The sequence below is a fragment of the Acyrthosiphon pisum genome, chromosome X, assembly GCF_005508785.2.
Source record: "Acyrthosiphon pisum isolate AL4f chromosome X, pea_aphid_22Mar2018_4r6ur, whole genome shotgun sequence".
Taxonomy (NCBI): Eukaryota; Metazoa; Arthropoda; class Insecta; order Hemiptera; family Aphididae; genus Acyrthosiphon; species Acyrthosiphon pisum.
The window spans coordinates 115,973,362-115,994,092 of record NC_042493.1 but is presented as its reverse complement, the minus strand read 5'-3'; the positions used below and the strand labels follow the sequence as shown (position 1 = coordinate 115,994,092).

Sequence of the window (20,731 nt, the reverse complement as noted above, 5' to 3'; positions counted from 1 at the left end):
GTAACGAAAAAAATTGTGTCGTGCTCAATGGATATTGTCGTTTCGGTCGACGTAATAACTGACACGCGCTTAAACCCACGACGTGTGTTACCCACCCTAACCTAATGACTGTATTATCCAAAATTCAATTCGACCGGCACTTATGTTACTTAAGGTGCGCCTTCGACGGCGCCTACGTTTATCGTTTTACGTCCGTTATTCCTTTTATACTGCACCTCGTGACCATAATATTATTAGGCCCATTGGTCAAACGATCGCAAGAGAGTTTAACGCGATTTTATGGTCGGAAACACTTTTGTACAGTGAAACCTCGTCTGACGGAAGCCTCCGGATAGCGGACGTTTTCGTGCAGGCAACCGCGGACTACAAACTTTCTACAATCCGAATATCCCTGTGCGGACACCTCCGATTGACGGGCAAAATGTCAGAGCGACCTATAGTGTCCGGTGCTTAGAGGTTTCGCTTTATCACGTGGTATTTCAATCGAACATGGGTGAATTACAATATATCTCACCGAGGCCCTTCTCTCGCGACCACCGCACTGCACACATGTGCCGAACTCTACGACAGCAGCTCCTGCACTGAATTATGTATGAAACTTGGTCTGAAAACATGTCCCGCCTCAGTAAGCTGCCATTTTGAATCTTGTCGTGGAATAAACGATGTAAGACCGACACATCTGCGCGATATGCTATTATGTTCGTTTTATCATGAAGATACCTGCACCCACGGATAACTACGTACCTAGATTATAATATTATAATGGTATACGTGGGACATACCATGTATTCAAGTGTGGTCGGAAAGCGTACTGGTCACCAAAGTGGTTATAGATGAAATCGAGGTGTGGCAATACCATTTTAGTTTGTACATTTTACTAATGACTTACAAACACTGCGATAGGTTAGTAGGTAACAGCAATAGTAAATAATAATAATAATAATATTGCAATTAATTATTCAATTCAACATATCGGAGCGTGTATAGAAAGCGTTTTTGTTTTAACCTGCAGTATCTATAACCGAATATAACCATTATGGTAACCAGTAGAGCCTTCTTAAACCGCTGTCCTATTCATGCATCTGTTATCAGCTATGTGGTTAATATCGCAGAGTTTCGGTGGTGTGAGACGAGGCGATAAATCAATAATATTCTATTCGTGAAAAACCGTGGAAAAGAACACGGACAGACTGAAAGTGGCGGCCTCCGGAGACGGGACACGTTTCTCGTTAAAATCTATACACAACACGCGTACCGTATAACATTCAGTTCAGTGCTCTCCTCGCACACACTGTATACACGGTGCCGTTGAAAGACAAAATATTATGTCGCCTCAGCGCGATTTTCTCCTCTGGCCCTCTATATATGAATACATATTATTATCATATCTGCTGTGTACGCACAAAAACGAATATTTCTACGTTTGTCCTCCCACATGGTATATAGACTCGTAAACCACTGGACCGCGTTTTCGATAAAAGTTATATCGATAAATTCCTCGATACCATATCGGAGAGTGTTTATAGTTCATGTTTTCAACCCCTATATTATGCTTTATTTATAATATATGGGTTGCTATAGTGGGTGGCTCCTCGCCCGTGAATTCAGTTTTGGCTCACGAATATATTTTTTTTTTTTTTTGTTTACTCAAACGGTTGCCATTGGTTACAGATGTTATGTTATATTACTATTATATCGAATTAGTACCTACGCATAAATATGATTCGGCGTGTAAAAACGTTTACAAATATATTTAAAAAAAATACAAATGGTCACTATATTATTGTCACAACGATTATTTTTACGATTTACATTCTTATCAATATATTATTCCGGACACGATGTTTTCGATGTAAACACACACACCGAATATTGGATTTACCTACCTCAGTTTATTAAGCGCGTTCGTCGAATCTCGCTTCATCGATCCTTCGTGTTTCCATCAAAAATATGTTCAGAATTAAAAAGTGGAAAATCGTCAAATCAAATCCTTGTCTGTCACCTGTGTCGTATACATATTATATATTTCGACTGAAAAAAAACGGCAAACGATAGAAAGATAGATCAAACCGGGCGCGATCGCCTAATTCACATCTATAATACCTGTATATATTATTATAAAATATTATGTCTCCGAATAAATATCACATCATTATTATTATTAAAACGCTATAATGTCCGTTTATACCAGCTGGTACCCACTTTTATGTACCAAAATAATACCATAAAGGTGCAGGATTTTCACCACATACGTGTACTTATTACGTGCATTACGTCTGTATTTTATTGACGGGATCCGTTCGCCATGAACGGTCGCTCAAACGTTTCCCATCGGTTAAGATTGGTTAGATCGGTTAGAATTGGTAGTAACCATTGATTAGTACATCGACTCATATATTCTTATATTATCAATATAGAGCCGTGTAGACGAAGAAGTTGAAATAAGGCGCATTCACAGCTACGTCGTGTGTCGTGTCGTGTCGTGTCGTGCCAGGGCTTGGTTATTATATGGTTACGACTGGTGACCAATATCGTTTAAAGGTGGGTTTCCACTACATACGTGTACGTTTACGTGCATATATTGACCGGATACGTTCGCTGTGAACGGTCTCACAAACGTTTCTCATCGGTTGATCGGTTATGGATTGGTAACATATTAGTTACCTCGTATATTCTTATGTTATCAATATTGTTATCAATATAGAGCCGTGTACACGTGAAAAGTTGAACTGGATCCAACTTCATGGTATCATGGTCAAGCCTGTGGTAAGAACGTATAACACCCTGGTATACCAAAAGCTTACCGTGTATACCAACCAATCACAGTAAAGTATTTTTATGCACGTACACGTACACGTATTTAGTGGAAACCCACCTTAAAAGTTGAGCAGTATTCAATTCTTGGTACACTCGGTCGCAACTTGGTTACATGATACACGATACCAAAAAAGTAATATCCAATCACAATACGATTTGATCGACACGACACGACACACGACGCAGCTGTGAATCCAGCTATTGATCCAACTTCGTGGTATCATATGGTTATATACCTGCGGTAAGAAAGTATAGACACTCTGGTATGCCCAAATCTTGCCACGTATACCAGCCGATCACGGATACCCAACTTAGCACCACGAAAACGTGTCTGAGCTCCGTGACGAGACCGTAAAATATTATAACGATTTAACGTGTGGATTTGTTGTATTTTTCAGAGTAGACTGGCCGACCGACGAGCCATCGTCTCCATCCGCACAATATCATAACAATATTGTACAACAACAATCGATACGCCGTCGAGGGAAGAGAGGTGAAAACCGTGAGGGACAGACAGACGGACGCGCGGGGGCCGGAGAGCGGACCCGCGATGAAGACGTCGCCGACCGCGGCGAGGACGTCGGCGCTGCTGACGGCCGCCGTGGCCGCGGTGGCCCTGGCCGCCGTGTGCCGCGCGCCGGGCGCCGGTTGCAGCGACGGCGGTGAGCCGCTGTCGCCGCACATGCACCACAACATAGCGATACTGCCCAGCGACGTGTACCCGGGGTACGGGATCAAGCAGTTCGCCAGCGACAACAAGTACGCGTACTTCCGGCTGCTGGAGACCGGGTTCTCGCAGTTCTTCGCCGTGCTCAAGGACGGGCTGCTGATGACCACCACCGACCTGGGGCTGCTGGTCAAGCGGCCCGTCAACCTGGTGGTGCTGGAGGAGTCGCCCAACGCCACGTTCACGCACAACATGCAGCTGTTCGTGCTGGAGAAGCGCGAGATGCTGCGGTTCGCCGGCGACGCGGCCTACCCGGACGGCAAGGTGCCGGAGAACAAGCCGCCGGGCACGAGGGTCCGCGGCGTGCCGGTGCTGCACGCGTTCGGCGAGGGCGTGGCCGGGCTGCCCATACGGTACGCCATAGTGGACGGCAACGACGACGGGGCGTTCGCGCTCAAGACGGCCGAGAACATCATCGCCGGCAACATCACCAACAAGTCGTACTACCGGGGCGTGCACCTGGTCACCAAGCGGCCGCTGGACAGGGAACAGCGCCCGTCCTACGACCTGATCGTGCAGGCCGCCGACGGCAGCGGCATCGACAAGGCGTACGCCACCGTGCACGTGGACGTGCTGGACGAGAACGACAACAGCCCCGTGTTCGGGCAGGCCCTGTACAAGATCAACGTGGACGGGTTCGCGCTGGGCCTGGACAACGGGACGGCGGGCCCGGGCCGGTACTCGGCCGTGGGCCGCGTGTCCGCGGTGGACGCGGACGGCGACCGGGTGGCGTACAGGCTGTCCGCGCCCAGCTCCGCCGTCGTGGTCGTCCCGCAGACCGGCGAGCTGCTCGTGTCCGACGACGTGCTCCGGTCCCGCGAGTACTTCGAGTGTCAGCTGACCGTGGACGCGCACGACCTGCGCGAGCCGTCCCGCGTCGCCGACCGGCCGGCCACCGTCTGGATCCAGTACAACTTCGTCGTGCTCGACGACGACGTGCTCATGCAGGACTTTGGCGCGTACGACGACGCGGCCGACCACCGGGTGTACAAGCGCCGGGTGACGCGGGCCGTGCGGCCCACCAAGCGGATCGAGTTCACCGAGACCGACGGCGAACAGGAGGGCCGGAGCGTGTTCCCGCTGGAGAAGGAGACCGAGAAGGAGACGTTCAAGATCCGCGACGAGAACCCGTGGGTGACCGTCGAGCCCAACGGCGCCGTCAGGGTCAAGAAGAAGTGGGACTACGAGGAGTTGGGCCCCGAGAAGACCATCGACTTTTGGGTGACCATCACGAACGCCGGCGTCGGAGGTAAGTGTCGTTTTTCAGCAGACCTTAAAATACTTTTAAAATATTTATTATATATATAAAATACGAAACGGTAGTTTTTTTTCCCAATAAATTATCAAAATTACATTGTAATATGACGATCGGGCACGTAGCCAGAAACTTTTCCATAAGGCGGCAAACATTTTTTGGCCCCTCCCTGATTTTGGTGCCCTCTATCACCCCTCTCTTTATTACCAAAATATCTATAAAAACAAATTTTGCATATTGCTGACAATATTTTTTCTGTAATGGTTACGATAAGTTTAATTAGTGTTTTTCCAGTTTTCAACCCATCATTACACGTGTCGTTGTGACGAATATTTAAAAAATAAAATCTTGGGATTTAATTGCGATTTACGTTTGTTAATATTAGAGAGATACAACTTCATTTAAAGCGAACTCAGACTAACTATTATACCTATAATATACATCCGGGGTTCAGGACAATTGATAATATTTTAAATATTTAAAAATAAAACTGTGGTGGCCAGTTCAGGGGACCACTGACTTTTCCTAGGGTGCCAAGCCATGCCCTTTGGTGGCGTGCCTGTATGTGATATAAGTAATACCCATAGGTACCTATAGTACAATAATCATTACAATAATATATACGTATATTATGTTGGGTTATATATTTTAAAATAAGTTTTTTGCAAGTATTAATACGAAGTATGAATTACGTTTAATATGACGCACTATACTCATATTTCAAGTTATTATAATTGATTCCCGAGAAGAAATGATTTTTAATCGGCGTAAACGAATAAAATAAATAAATAAATATATATATTCGGACGCTTCGGAACCACTTTGGATATTCTGGTATTATATAGGTACCTATACCACAGACTTTGCATAACCTACTTGGTATACTCGTTTATTCGCAGTAAATATACTATTAGTTATTATCTAAGTTCTAAACACAATAATATGTCTACTGCATCTAACACCAGCTAAGTTGTAGATTTATAGATATTTTCAACTTTGCGTCGACCAACAATGCTCAGTATTATATTATCTGGTCTCGATTCAAAAGTCGACATATTATATCCACAAATACTTATGAATAGTATATATCCAAATAATTTTAAATGTAATAACACACAAATATTAATGTACGAACTATTTAAAAAAAAGCGTTTAGTGATATGACTAAAATACAAGACTGAAAAATTCGTCCACATTTATTTAAAATAATATATTGGATAAAGTAATATTCTGTAAAGGTAGACCATATTATAAATTGCAATGTATCTATGGAGTTTGAAATTAATTAGGTATTTTAAATTAAAATCATTTACTGGAAATATTGAAACTTACACAAAGGTAAACAAGTGTTTAATAATATAATATAATGTTATGTCGGCCATTGATCTAGCTTAAATCATTTTGTAGAATAGAGGTAGGTAGGTAGTGTTTTGTGTAAATTCTAGTCAATTAAAATACTTGATTAAAACTATAGAAGTATAGAACCAAAATTTCAATTTTGAAATTGAAAATGTTGGGGATATATTACTTTGGTACATGGTTGAATTATATTTAGAAACAATCAATGTTTAATTATTAATATTGTTATAATTGAAATGTGATATATAGGTAGGTACTGATATGTCATCTATGTTAGTTAACAATTATATAATAAGCTATTCTTATATAATAACTTTAAAATTGATTGACAACGTTAGTATTTTGTTTATATGAATTATTAATTATTACTGGAAATAATGGTTTATATAATAGGTCAAATATAAAATGTGGGAAATGCTGCAAAATATGTTTTATAGGTATAATAATAGTTTTAAAATTAAACTGATAATCGCGAGAATCCAATTTCAAATTTGGTTTTAAAAGTTAATTTAAATCCATAGAATTATTTTTGACGTATTAAAACAAACGCTGGTCAACATTACAATAAAGTACCATTAAAAATATTTAAAATTATAATTATGCATTATTCTGACATCCGTTCTGGTTTTTTTTTTCGATGACCGGAGTACAACAGCATAATGGTGCGACGCACATGATGGGAAGTCCCACCTCACTCAACCGTTGGCTGTATTTTCCATTTATATACATCTGACCCAGCTGGTTCTAGTTGTATAAGTATAGTTTCATATAGGAAATCGTGAGTTATGATAACCGACAGGACATAATTACATTGTACTTCACGGGTGATATATAGGTAGGAGAATAATTACAAATTCAAAGTTATAAAATATTATATTGTTTTAGTTAAATTACTTAGGTAACAAAAAAAATTGTTTATAATACTTATGACAAAATAAATAGTTTTAGGCCTTACGAAAAAATGATTCGACTATCGTTAAATATTTGAATTTAGGGGCAAAATAAATAACCATAATCAATTTCGTAAAAACCACAAAATATGTTACCATAATATTATTATTATTGCGTAATTTTTCATTTTTTCATCCTTACTCGAGGGAACCACTCGAAAGATCAATAAGTATCAGGTTTCATATATAAGTGCCTACATGATAAATTTACAAATAGATTTGTGCAGAAGACTTCTAAAGCACCCCTTCAACTAGACAAAAATGATAATAGACAAAACTAGAAGACCCCAATCATTGTTCTACTATAAGAGGATAATCGATACGTCCATCAACTGTTCTGCACAAAACAAGCTATTGATTTTTGTTAAGTCCCCCTTTAAAAAAAAAAAAACCATCACTGTTAAAGTACGCCATGTTTTTTAGTTGTTTGAAGCATAAAAAAAATGCTCGAAATGATATATACAGGCTGTAATGAGTTTTTCAATAATAACCAAAATTGATATGCGTCCAGAGCTCGTATAAGTATAAAATTACGTTTAGGATTTAAAAAAAAAACCATATAAATATAATATTGTTTGATTTCAAATACCTAACTGTCTGTACGTCCTATATCCATTCCGCTCGTACGCATGGAAAATATTTCGTATTTTATATGTAGGGATAAATTAAAAACAAAAGAGCAGTTGTATTAAAAAAAATAAACGACAATAATATAACGGCTTGTTAATTACGGTTTATTTTCTGCCACGTATACCATACGACTTGTAACGGAAAGACCTGACAAATGAAAAATGAAAAATTGATACAATAATAATGTTTTGAAAAAAGTATAATTAATATTCAAATTAATTTCCTCAAAAAAAAAAAATTATATTTTATAAAATTAAAAAAAAAAAATACCTAATAGGTACTTGAATAAACGTTTTTAATACACGAAAAATAAATGTATAAACTGGCAAATTTTAATTTTTCGAAAAATATTCAATAAAATGTATATTTTTTGTGTTTCCAGTGGGTACATATAAAAAAAAAATAAAAATAAAAAATGCATACGACACCTGTAGCTCGAGCGTCTCTCTATAATATACTATACCTATGTAAAAAAAAAAAATGCTTAAATATCGGTTAGAACAAAAGTTGTTTCATTTGTGAGGTGTAGGTCTTTCCTTGTATATACCTATAGGTATACATAAGTACGCGACTGCACGCGTGAGCATATAATATAATTATATATAATGCCTAGGTATAAACGAGCGTCTGTCGATGAGGATGCAATGTTGCATTTAAAATCATCGGGAATCGGGTTTAACATAATTTTATTATAACATTACGACATTTGCAGAATCGAGTTCTACGCGTAAATATTTTTTGAAATGTATTCCGAAATAATTCAGGGATTATGCGTATTACAGCCCGATTTGTTTCCGTTTTTCCGTAGGTATAATAATAATATTATTATATAGGACAGGTTAGTATTAGTTAATCAGCGCAGCTTTTTATGCGGACCGCCACATCAGGTGGACGTAATTTTACGTCAAATTTACCACACGTTCTATGAAAGGTTTATCATCAATAATTTATTATATATAACATATGATATAGTATCACCAAGTATGGTGATGTGCTTTCAACTGTTGTATATATAATAGATACTTGATAATTTATAATTACGTTATCCTGCGCTCTACATAGGTACAGCACTACAACATCTCCGCTCGTATATCATAACAAACATTAAAAATACGTGATATATTATTCAATTAATTATAGCTGCCGACCTTTTTGGAATACGCACGGCGAACCCTTAAGTCTTATTCCAGCGGAATCGACCGCTAACTCTGTTACGGCCACGTATAGTCGAGTGGAGCAAAGTCCTCGCATCGTCGTCTCGAGTCCTGCTCGTCGTCACACAATCAACGTGAGTGTGTGTAAGACTATATGTACGCGAATCAACCGAGAGAAATAGCTTCACGAGAAGACGGGAATAAATAGAGTACCTACCTATAAGCTGGGGGGAGGGGGGAAACACTTAACAACCTTCTACAAATTAAATACACCGAGCGTGGTACACACAGGTATACCGCAGTGGTATATTATATAGATAGGTAGGTCGTATACTCACTAGAGCGGCACAAACCTATAGGATTATGCGCATATCACAGCACATATAACGTCGTTATTATATAGATTATACACTGTAGACAATGTGCTGCTGTATATAGATACCTCGCAGTGTAAAGAGAATAATATAATCTGCCAATTGCTATTGCGCGCGCTTTGTATATATATATATATATGCACAAGGAACGACTGTTTTCGCTTCGTATAACATTCATGTAGATCCTATGCACATATAGTGTATATAGCTGGTACCTAATATCTGGTCCTAATATCATAAGACAGTCTATACCATTAAACTATTACCGTAGCCGACCGATCGTCGCTTAATCGATGAACCGATGCTGTTTGGTATACCTACTTTGTCGTGGGTGGACGGGTGGAAAATTACAAAGAAGAGTCCTATTCTTATATCATTGCATCTCAAAGGTTTAACGTCGAATAGTTCATTAATACACACACAATATATATAGCTGGTATAATTCAATTCAAAATTAAGATACTAAAACGTTTCATAAAATCGAGCGAAATCAAATTATATAGGTATTAGTTACCTATAGTTACCTAGTTAAAAAATAGTATACGGCATTTTTTAGAGGCATTTATATTAAGGGCATTGTAGGCAGCACTACACACTACATATATAATGAAACAAATTATAAAAAATTATGAGCAACTGAAATTCGCGTGGGTAAATTAACCTGATATATTTATAGTAAAAAAAAAAAAAAAAATAGTATAAACGACCAAAGATATAATTTTAGGCTGAGAACAGAATGTAACCCTTACGAGACCCGTTGACGTCGTGGTCGTCCTATCCTTATTTAGAACTTGGCAATTGTGGAGTCAGATGACCGTTATTGTATTCGCTTTGGCGTCGGATCAACGAGTTGTTTTCAATATTTTACACAGCCTTTACATTTAAATTATAATACGAGAACGAATTATAATAATATGATAATAGTCTGGACGATTTATTAAATGACGCAATATAAGAAAAAACAACATAATAATGTCTTGAGTTTAATTTTGTATACTTACTAATTTAAATTGATTGTGAAAGGAGACAATCATATTATTTAACAAAACACTTCTGGCGTTGAATATTAAATTAATAGTTAATATTGTTTGTTCAATTTACTAAAATGCAGATGCGTAGTTAAATGTTTATTAAATAAAACAAATTGTTTTTTTTTTCTATTTGCTTACATAAATAATACAGTTAGCAAACTCGATTCTTGTATTATTAAAAAATACATTTTATGTAAACATTACTTTAATATTTATTAAAAAAATTTTGTGATAAATTGATTAAAAGCAGAATCAAATAAGGAAAATCGCTCTTTTATGCGTTCATAACTATTTGTGTACATGTTATATAAAAGCCAAAATAAAATGTAACTCGTGTAATTAGGGTTGGGAATTCAATTAGGTAAAACCTCCATTACTACAAAGTTACTCTTTTAAGTTTTAAGCAGAAATCTTGAAATTATATTTAAAATCCGGATTTTAATGTTAAATGCCAAAAAAATCCAAAACATGCTCTAAAAATGAAACAGACCTAAAATTTGAAAATTTTCAAAAAATTCAAAACGAAATTTCTAATTCTGATTTAACATAACGCGTGAAACGTATAATATGCTATAAGACGAGCATAGCTACCTAATAAAATTAAATATATTTGAAACTAACTTTATTAAAAATATAAATATAATAGATAGGAAGGTACATCAAATCATAAACTATTCAATTCTTACAACTATACTGCACCAGGCTCCTGTATTAAATAAACATAAGATTTAGGTTACAATAAATTCATCATGGTAGAAGATATTTTAATCGAGACACTGATAAGTGTGAAAAAAAGTGTACATAATAAGCAATACATAGATGCAGCAGGTATTATATTATAATATCAAATCAGACTATTAAAACAAAATATTTATTTTATATTTCAATACGTGTGTATAATATTATTGTTCAGTAGTAAACGGCCCCACCAGAAGTCTAGGCCAAAATGTATTTTCATAAAATCAACAACGATATTGGTGTAACCATGGTAACGAAAGTCGTGATGGATGGTCGGACGGACACAACGGGAATATAATAGATATAATGATATTCTTCGTACGACGTACCTATACAACCGTTATTAAATTAAAAATTAAATTTGAAAATGACTATTATTGCGATCGAATAATAACCAAGCGTGTATGAGCGGACAACCCGAACGGTGTATGTGATGTGTTCGTGGAGGTGTTTTTAGATAATATTATTGCCATTAGAAAATACAAAATACAATATTATTACACGCAACTATATATTTTTTTAAATTATTAAGTACGTGGCTGACGATTATGATATCATAGTAAAAGTGCATATAATAAAAATTGTACGTAAGTAGGTACAAGAACTAGAGGTATAAGCACCTAGTATAAAGTATTGAAAAAAAAAAATGAAAAAGCTACGGAGAATAAAAAATACACCCCAACTGCGGGGAAATCTCTCCGCGAAACGTCTAAAACGCATGTACATATATAGGTACGTGAAAAACTATCGATCGAACTTTTCGGTGCCTGTATGGCTGTACATAGCAATAATAATATATTCTCTATATTACGGTGAAACACGAACGAAAGCAGAATTAACCGTACACACAGCTAATAGTGTAATATAATAATATTATGATGTAATATAGGCACTTCAAAGAAACATTTCTGGTTGTCACACGTCGTTGGCGCACATTTCTGAAATTTTACTCCAAGCTCGTAATAAACCGCGTTTTCACACGTTTTTTTGACACAGCTCATTGTAAGGTCTGCGCATATTTTAGTAAATATTTAAGTACAAACATTTTAATACACCGTAGTTAGCACTCGGCTAATATTATGTAGGGCACGGTCGCACAACGTCTGTACCTTCAATATATTTACGTGCCCTTGAGCAGTCGATTGCTTGGGCGAATTCGGGATTCAATTTCGTTAAACTTCCTAGCGATTTTTGAGTGTATTATTTTCAAAACGTGTGTTTTTGAATGCTCAGTATAAAGGTACTTTGAAAAATTCGATTAAAACGCCAAAACATGACATTTTTGAATTTTGATTTATTGTCAACGTGAGTTTTTTCACTCCCGACATTTCGGTGGAATCATACTTAATTTATATGTTATTGTTATGTATAAATTAATTAAAAAAAAAATAAAAATTCTGATGGGGACAAGTGGAACTTCAAAAGGAGGGTGTAACTTCGAAATGTAGTTCGACCGACAAATCCTGCAGGTCACACCAATACCTATGTCTCTTGACTCGTCGGAACACATATTATATAGATTAGAGGAGAATGCAGAGGTAAAAAATACGTAGAGTCTTGTGTGGAGGTTCGGATTGGAAAGAAAGAGCAACCGACTGCAGACGTGGCTGGAGGGTTGCACGTTTGACGGGACGGTCCTGTAAAGTGGCCGTTTGTCCGAAGAATGTATGCCAACTTTCGTCGCGGCGAGCGTGTATTGTGTATTTATTTTCGGTTGGTAACACTTTGTTATTAATATTATAATATTCTTACGACAAAGGCCGCTCTCGCCGTCAGTTTTTCCCGCGCCCGAAAAGATTTTCGATCGAACCGTTTTCGCACAAGTCTGACGGCCATGATGATAATGTGTTTTGTGTCGAGAGGGCGAAATAAAGTTTGAATGATCCACGAAATCACGCCATGAATTATGCACCGCGGATAACACGACGAATTAATAAAACGAATTTGTGGACAAACTCCCGGCCGCGTCTTTATACCTACTTGTTGTAACTTGTTATTAGTTTGTAATACGATATTATATTTCGTGGCACACGGTCATGAGCGTCATGGATCAATCAATCGTATTTGGCCATCTATTCGAGTATAACAATAATGTATAAGTAATAATGCAGTCGAGTCGGCTGTGTCCACAGCTGCTGTTTCATATTTTAATGTCTTTTAAAACGAGTGCGACGAGTCTTATTGCGAACGAACAACCTCCTCCGTGTTATCATCCGAACCGGCGGCCGTTTTCCGAGGATTATACGACAAGGGAGCGGCTCGACGTAAAGGTACGATGCACATCACGATAACAATATATATTATATCGGCCATCTTTAATATTCGCGGGTTCCCATTGCATTATTATATTATTATATAGGAACGACGACAATAATTCCATAAGCCTCTCTACGACACTTACTTGGCATTTATTGTGTTTACATGCGCATAGGCACTTTATAATATTGTAATGTGTATAAAATATATTGTTATTACATTTCATTGGTTCGGAAAATCTAAATGGTGTATAACCCTATATTCGTAAGATAGTATAGTGCCGTCCCACGCGTCGTGTTATAAACGAAATTCGCGGCAGACGAAAAACTGCGATTTTCCGGAAAAATTAAGAGAACGTCACACCCGCGTGTGTTGTCTCCATCAGCTCACACACGTACGGCACAGACAAAACGCGTTTACGCAGTCCGAGTAAAACTTACAAAATTAAAATGTGACAATATTTTGGAGGGCGAGACGTTGCGTGAGTTTTTTTTTAAAAATTTAAATTTTGAAAAGTTAAAGGTATTTTTAAACGATAAAATGAACGTTGTATTTGGGTATAATGGAAAAAACGCAACTACTCGCCCTCAGAAATGTTGTGACAACTCAATTTTATGATAGGTATTTTTTTACCTACAACCGAAATTGAGCGATTTATACTCAAAATGCGTAAACGCGTTTTGTCTATATCGTACGCGCGTAAGACGGGTGTGACGTCCTCTTAACCTAAAAATTCGGGAGAAACTTTGAGGGGCGAGAAAAATTGGAGCCGTCGATGTTTTCGAGGTTGGACTCGACTCGAGTCACTCGACCGTAGGCATAATATCGAACGCACAATATGACGGTCTTCGAGTATTATTTCGACAATAAGAATTCAAACGAACGCGTTTAGTTTCCACTAAAGGAGGGGGGCATAAAAAATACAACCAAAATTTCGTATTGTGTGGATATACCACGTATACGGTATACTATTATTGTGTAATATACAAGCGATTCGGCGTGTGACGATTGTTATTATATTTTTCTTCGGACTCGAGTCGGTCGTAAAAAAAAAAAAAAGAATAAAAAAACAAAATCGGTTTCGACGGTATAGCGCGGGTGGCCGTTAAGTCGCGATGAAGTGCGACGGACCGGGGCGAGTCGCGTCGACTCGGACGGACGGGAGAATAATATAATATTATAATATATCATATTATTATTATTATTATTATTATCGTGTTGTATCCGTTTGCCGTGTAATATTACGTACCTAAATATATTATTATTATTATTATATATAATACAATATATAATATTATATCGTTTGCCCGTTGCCGATCGTCGTCGGCCGTCGACGATTATTGTTTGCGGTCCGTCTCGTCGTCGCGGTGGTGTGCCGGCTGCGCAGTAATATTATATTTCATCCGCACCGGGCAATAGCTGTCGACCGTAGTCGTCGTCGTTGTCGAGGAGGATTTTTTTTTCCACTCTTTCTTCCTTCCTTTCTTTCTTTCCGCCGACTAGATCGCCACTACTATTTTTATTATATATATACCATATACCGTGTATACGACCGACGCAGCGAGGACGATGACTGAGAAAAACTCGCGAGCGCACACACAAACAAACGCGGACATTTCTCTCCGCGCGCGTCCTTATCCCATCACGTCGTACGCACACGTGTATACAGGGTGGCGGTACACTGGGCGTGCCCCTTTTCCTCCCTTTAACATTAATATGCACTGTTAAAATTCTGATTTAGGGAATTTTTAAGTATGCCATAATATGTTACCCATTTAAAAAAAACATTTACAAATGCTTGGAGTAAAACTGTATACTATATTTTAATCTATATTATTCGTCTAGGTTAACCTATAATATACAGAGTGTAACAGATAGAATTATATTAGAGAGATTAAATTATTTACTAATCGTATAATTTTAACAATTATTCTCATACGTTTAAGTAGCATCATTTTTTTTCGTCAGGTCTTTCTGTTACACCTTGTATATACTTAGCAAGTTATAAAATATTAATACCCATATTAGTAGATATTAATTACCAAAATGTTCACATCGTTAAACTCATTGCCAAATACATAATGTTTAATAATTCGGATTTCCGTCGAAATTTCCAAAAATTCATCTTCCAACTTATTCACTGTAAAAATGTGGTGGTTCAAAAATAAGATCTCAAACGCTGTCCTTATTAAATATAATATTAACATTTAAGTAATCGAAAATATTATATTTTACCTATACAATCGGATTATTAAATAATTGAAAATTCTTTTTTTTATTATTATTATAGAAAATTTACAATCTGTATTAATAATAACACAATAAGTAAATGAGGTACCCTCCAAACTTAAATTAAACATAATTTATTGATTTCTGTTTTTATATTCTTTTTTTAAATTAATAATTTTTTTTTATTATGTAACATAAAAAATCATGACACCTGCAGCGAGGGGGGTCGTCAGGTAGTGTAAGTGAGGAAAGGTGGAATATAAGAGGATTTTGGTGTTGCTGTATTTTTTTGTGAAATTTAATGTAATATTGTTTGATTCGACAATTTTAATTTTTAAGTCCTTGTGGAGCGCATTATTTGTGAGCAGAGGCTATGAGACGGAGTTGAAAATTCTTAAAATCAAAATAAAATATAATGACTATTATTAGAGTAAGAAGAGGAGAGGGGTCAGCACGCTTGCGGTGAATCACCCTGTATATAACATAATATATAGGTACGAGCGTTTTATACATTTTTTTTTCGGCCGCACACAATTTAAACACTATAACTAATTGTAATTGGTCAAGCGGATCCCGGACGGTACCTACGAGTACTGCAGCGACACGACACACTGCCGCTGCTGTCGGCGGCGATAATTATTATTGCCTTACACACACATATATATATATATACATACATACACACAATATAATATAATAATATATAATGGCGGCAAAGGAATAATATATTGAGGACGTGCGAGGTGTATACGCGCGGTCGTGCAGCACCCATACCTCCGTAGGTAGATAATATATTATTTTGTTCGAATTTCATTCCGTGCACCTACCTAGCTATAATAGGTATATACCATTATAATAATATTTAATATTACGACCGAAACGATATAATATATTATTATTATATTGACATAAAACGATCCGTTAAAATACAAAAAAACCGTGGCTTAATTATTATTATTATTATGTAGGTACAGGTTATTGCACTTCGATGTAATTCTATATATTATCAATAAAATCAGGATGGTGTGGCGTAAGGCTAAACAGCTGTATAATGGTCTCGGAGACTTGAAATGTACATTGATTATGTACTGCTCCAATTACAGGTGGAAATTGAAACACTAAAATTAACCCTATTGGTTTTTTTAACATATTTCGAATCATTTTTGATAATCTTAACTCCTTGCACAATAATATTATAGGTACTCTTTTTAGTCTTAGGTTGCATTATTAAAATGCATAATATTTCTATCTTATAATTTCCGCCGATAGGTAACAACGTATATAGGTATAATATTATTATGCTAACTGCAGTGATAAAATATTGACCAATCAGAATCACTGACACTGACGTTATGAAAGCTGTTCGTCGGTCATCATATAGGAACACTGTGTGCAACGACTATTGTATAATATTATGCCATGCGTGTGACCGAAGCGTCTCGCGGAGCGGTTTAATATTTTTTTTGCAATTTTTTTCGCGACGCCGACCGGGAAAATGTGTTATCGGCCGGGATGACGGGCCAGGGTACGGACGTTCGTGAGAAACCGGCAGTGCCTCGACGTTTCCGAACGTCGTTATATAATACTCGTAAACCCGTCGGCTTTCGAACGACAAAATATATTATAATATCGTCTCGTCTCGTCGTGCAGGCCAGTTACTATAGCGGCGGAGAGCTTTCTGTATGTCGTTTCCGACCGCGAAGTTCCGTTATATTTCAACCTCCAACGCCGCCACCACTCCCCTTCATCTCCCTACCGTCCGGCGAATCGCGTGACGCCCGCGCAAAGGCCGATCGATTCTACACGCAAGACGCTCGGGCTCGGGTTTTCGACGACAAATCTATTGCGACCTATCTGGGGAGACTTCCGCAGTCCGCATTTAAAACATATACATAATAACACAAAGATCCTTTCAAAAGTCTAGGAATAAAATAGGTATTATATAATATGCTCGTCGGAAAAATTGACCGCGGACGCTGCAGCAGAAGCGATTTTCGCATGAATTTTTCAGGAAACTCGTTTCGCTAAGCGGCAGTGGTAAACTGACCGATCTGAAAATGTCCACGGGGGCTCTATATATACGTATAGGTCGTCTTTATTACACGAAAATGGGTATGCGCCACCCATTATATTACACTTCTCTGTCCCGTCGCGACGGCGTCAGTCCGGTCGTGTAATAACCGACACATAAGTCGTACACATTTATAACATATATATATATATATGTCTATATATAAAGGCGAACGTGCGTGCGTGCGTAATACGAGTTGAACGTTTTTAATGCGATTGTAATAATAATTACGGTCGCGTCGGGCTTCCGGTGATATGCGTGTGTACCGATGACGATGATGAAAGATGATCGTCGGTGGGCTGATCGGTCATGGTATATACCATATAGCCGGTATGTGACTGCGGCTATATATACATACGTAAATAATATTTAATAGGTATACATATGATATTATAATAGTTGCACAGTCGACGTATAGTGCCGAGGCTGATGTCACTATGTATTGTGCAGTGTGTGCTATATGTGTATAGGTATCATAATGTATGTACCAAATGGTACCATAACTATATATAATGCTTATGTACATAATAATTTGACGAGTGTAGAGTATGTATCCGTCTCGTCGCGCGTGAAGGGATCGCGTGGACGTGTATAATAATAATTTGTTTTATAAATATTAAAATAGCCGTTACGGACGAAATAACATTATGTGATGCATTCAATCCAAATCGACACGATTATGATAGTAACAATATATAACAATATACGATTTATATTATATTAAATAATAATAATGAAATGTCAATAATCCCGCGTATTCCGCGTACATAATGCTACAGTGCTATACGAATGATAATTGATAATAATAATATATACAGTAAATATTATACTATTATAATACACGTATAAATTAAAATACCTTAACCCTTATATGAGTATATATGACTCGTATAATGATGTTTTTGTGCATGGCTAATAATTATTATTACGTTATCATAAAGGCACGACCACTCATCACTATATTACAATAAGGCGTGCGCGGTCGTAATAATAATATTATTTTGAATTACAATTTTAAGCGAACAGGATCCGCGGTAACCTGGTAACTGAAGTACATATTTTCCTACACGCTCTCGTATAATATAATATTATTATCATACAAATATAGTGTCCCTGCTGTATAGAATAGCATCGTCGTTCGAATAATATATATTATACTTATACATTGCGATTCGACGTGTGTTTATTATAGTGTTATAATAAAATTATTTTATGTATGCACTTCGCATCGTCAACTTATATGTAAAGGTATTAAAATATAGTATATATACTTATTTTAGAACGAAATCTATAATCAACAGATGATGATAAATATGTATTAGATTCTGAGCGGAGCGAGAGGAAGCTAGTGGTTTTACAATGGTGTATTTTTTTTTTATTGTATACAACATTTTTACCAAAGGGAGTGTTTCGATTTCAACATATAGTCCCTTATCTTTTTGGGAAATTGGATCAAGATGGTATTTTAAAAAGGTCATTTTTCGATTTTCTCAATAGTTATGCCACGGGAAAAACTACCAACAAACTATGAAAAACTGCTAAAAATTGGATTTTAATTTCTAACGCTTTGTTTGTCACCATAGCAAGGAATAAAAATAATAATTTTATAATATTAATTCTACTTACAGGTTATAATAAATAATAACAATATAAAAAATCCAGACTGACAAACCTTCTCCGCTCAAAATCGTTCTTCTTATATACAATGATATTATATCATTGAATTCAAGTCTAAGGGCCAGTATTACCATCTCCCGTTAAATTTAACCGACTCCTAACCGGCCGAATTCAGCCAGTAATAAAATCTGTTATCAGCCGGTTAAGCATAATCGAAGCATACCGATGATTGTAATACTGGCCCTTATACAATCCATTATACATTGACCCTCTTGTAACCTACTGTATAGCAGAGTGACATCCACTTACCCGTTTTTTTTATATAGAAATACTTAATACGTGAAATTGAGATATTTAAGTTTAAGGTGTATAGAAAATGGTCAAAATAGTGTTCTGATTTAAGTATACATATTGTATGGCATACCTAAAGATTAAACCTTCTGATGTTTTATCTTGTATTTTACACAAAACATAAATTTTATGAAACGCATTATCAGTCAAAATATCCCATTTAAATAAGCCATATTATTTTTAATGCCTTATAAATTAAAATAGACAACAAGTACATACGTCATGTTTGGGTGGTTTTCTGGCTGCGGCACACAAATTATTATTAAAATTACACGTTACGACTACGATAGTGCACTCATAAATGGCAACAAATGTTTAAATTGGACATGTTTTATTATGCCATATATCAATTGGTTGCTTATACATTCTGATGACGAAAAAAAATTTAATAATATATTATGGTATAGTCATCTTAATTGTATTACGTCTGGTATTAATATTTAAATTTTCTTTGAAACACATACTTTAGCACGCATATAAAATTTGTCATAAAAAATCTAAACCTACGCGTTTATACATCAAATATTCACATATAATACGTTATATATTTGCTCTTATTTTCAAAACTATTATATAAATAATACCTATAGCATACATCACATGAAAATGTACTTTTGTAACAATGTCATATAATGTGTAATTAATAATTACTAATTACCCACTACAATCTATTGTTGTAGGTGTAAGAGTGGAATTTAAAATTATACTTAAAATGTCGTTTCATAATCAAATTACGTTTCGCAATTTCCAATAACTAACCTTTATATTATAATATATTATTGTTTTGTCTCGAAGCAGTATTATTAATTAATTATTGTAAAGCAATTATAATTGTTTTGCACACTTCAAATGAATTGTCGCGTTCATTTGTATGTATTTTAGCTTAAAACGTACACCCAAGTACCTACCCAAATACCTATAATATGTGATAAATTACGGTGGACTATAATAATATCGTGTAAAATTTTCTGGCCACGTGCAGTATTTCTAGGACGACTAAAACGTGAATGTGTGCAGAGTGCGTACAGGGCTGGACTGGCCCAGTGGTCTACTGTCCTAGAGGACAGTGGGCCTCTGTCTTTGGCTGGGTTTTGGGCCGGTGTCTTGTTAGTACAATTATATCGGTAGGGACATAAGTAAATATTAAAATATAGTAATGCGACATGATGGGA

General features: G+C 36.6%; 1 protein-coding gene across 6 annotated transcripts in view; it reads left to right on the top strand.

The window, feature by feature from the left end:
* The window catches only part of LOC100166820 (neural-cadherin), a 215,287-nt gene that overhangs the window by 31,172 nt on the left and 163,384 nt on the right, over positions 1–20,731 (top strand). For 5 of the 6 annotated variants that reach the window (XM_029492452.1, XM_029492442.1, XM_029492446.1 and 2 more), the window contains exon 2: positions 3,216–4,793. In XM_029492452.1, the coding sequence (XP_029348312.1) occupies positions 3,368–4,793 (1,426 nt within the window). In that variant the 5' untranslated portion in view covers positions 3,216–3,367. The remainder of the gene's footprint in view (positions 1–3,215; positions 4,794–20,731) is intronic. The other variant, XM_029492439.1, reaches the window with a different exon arrangement.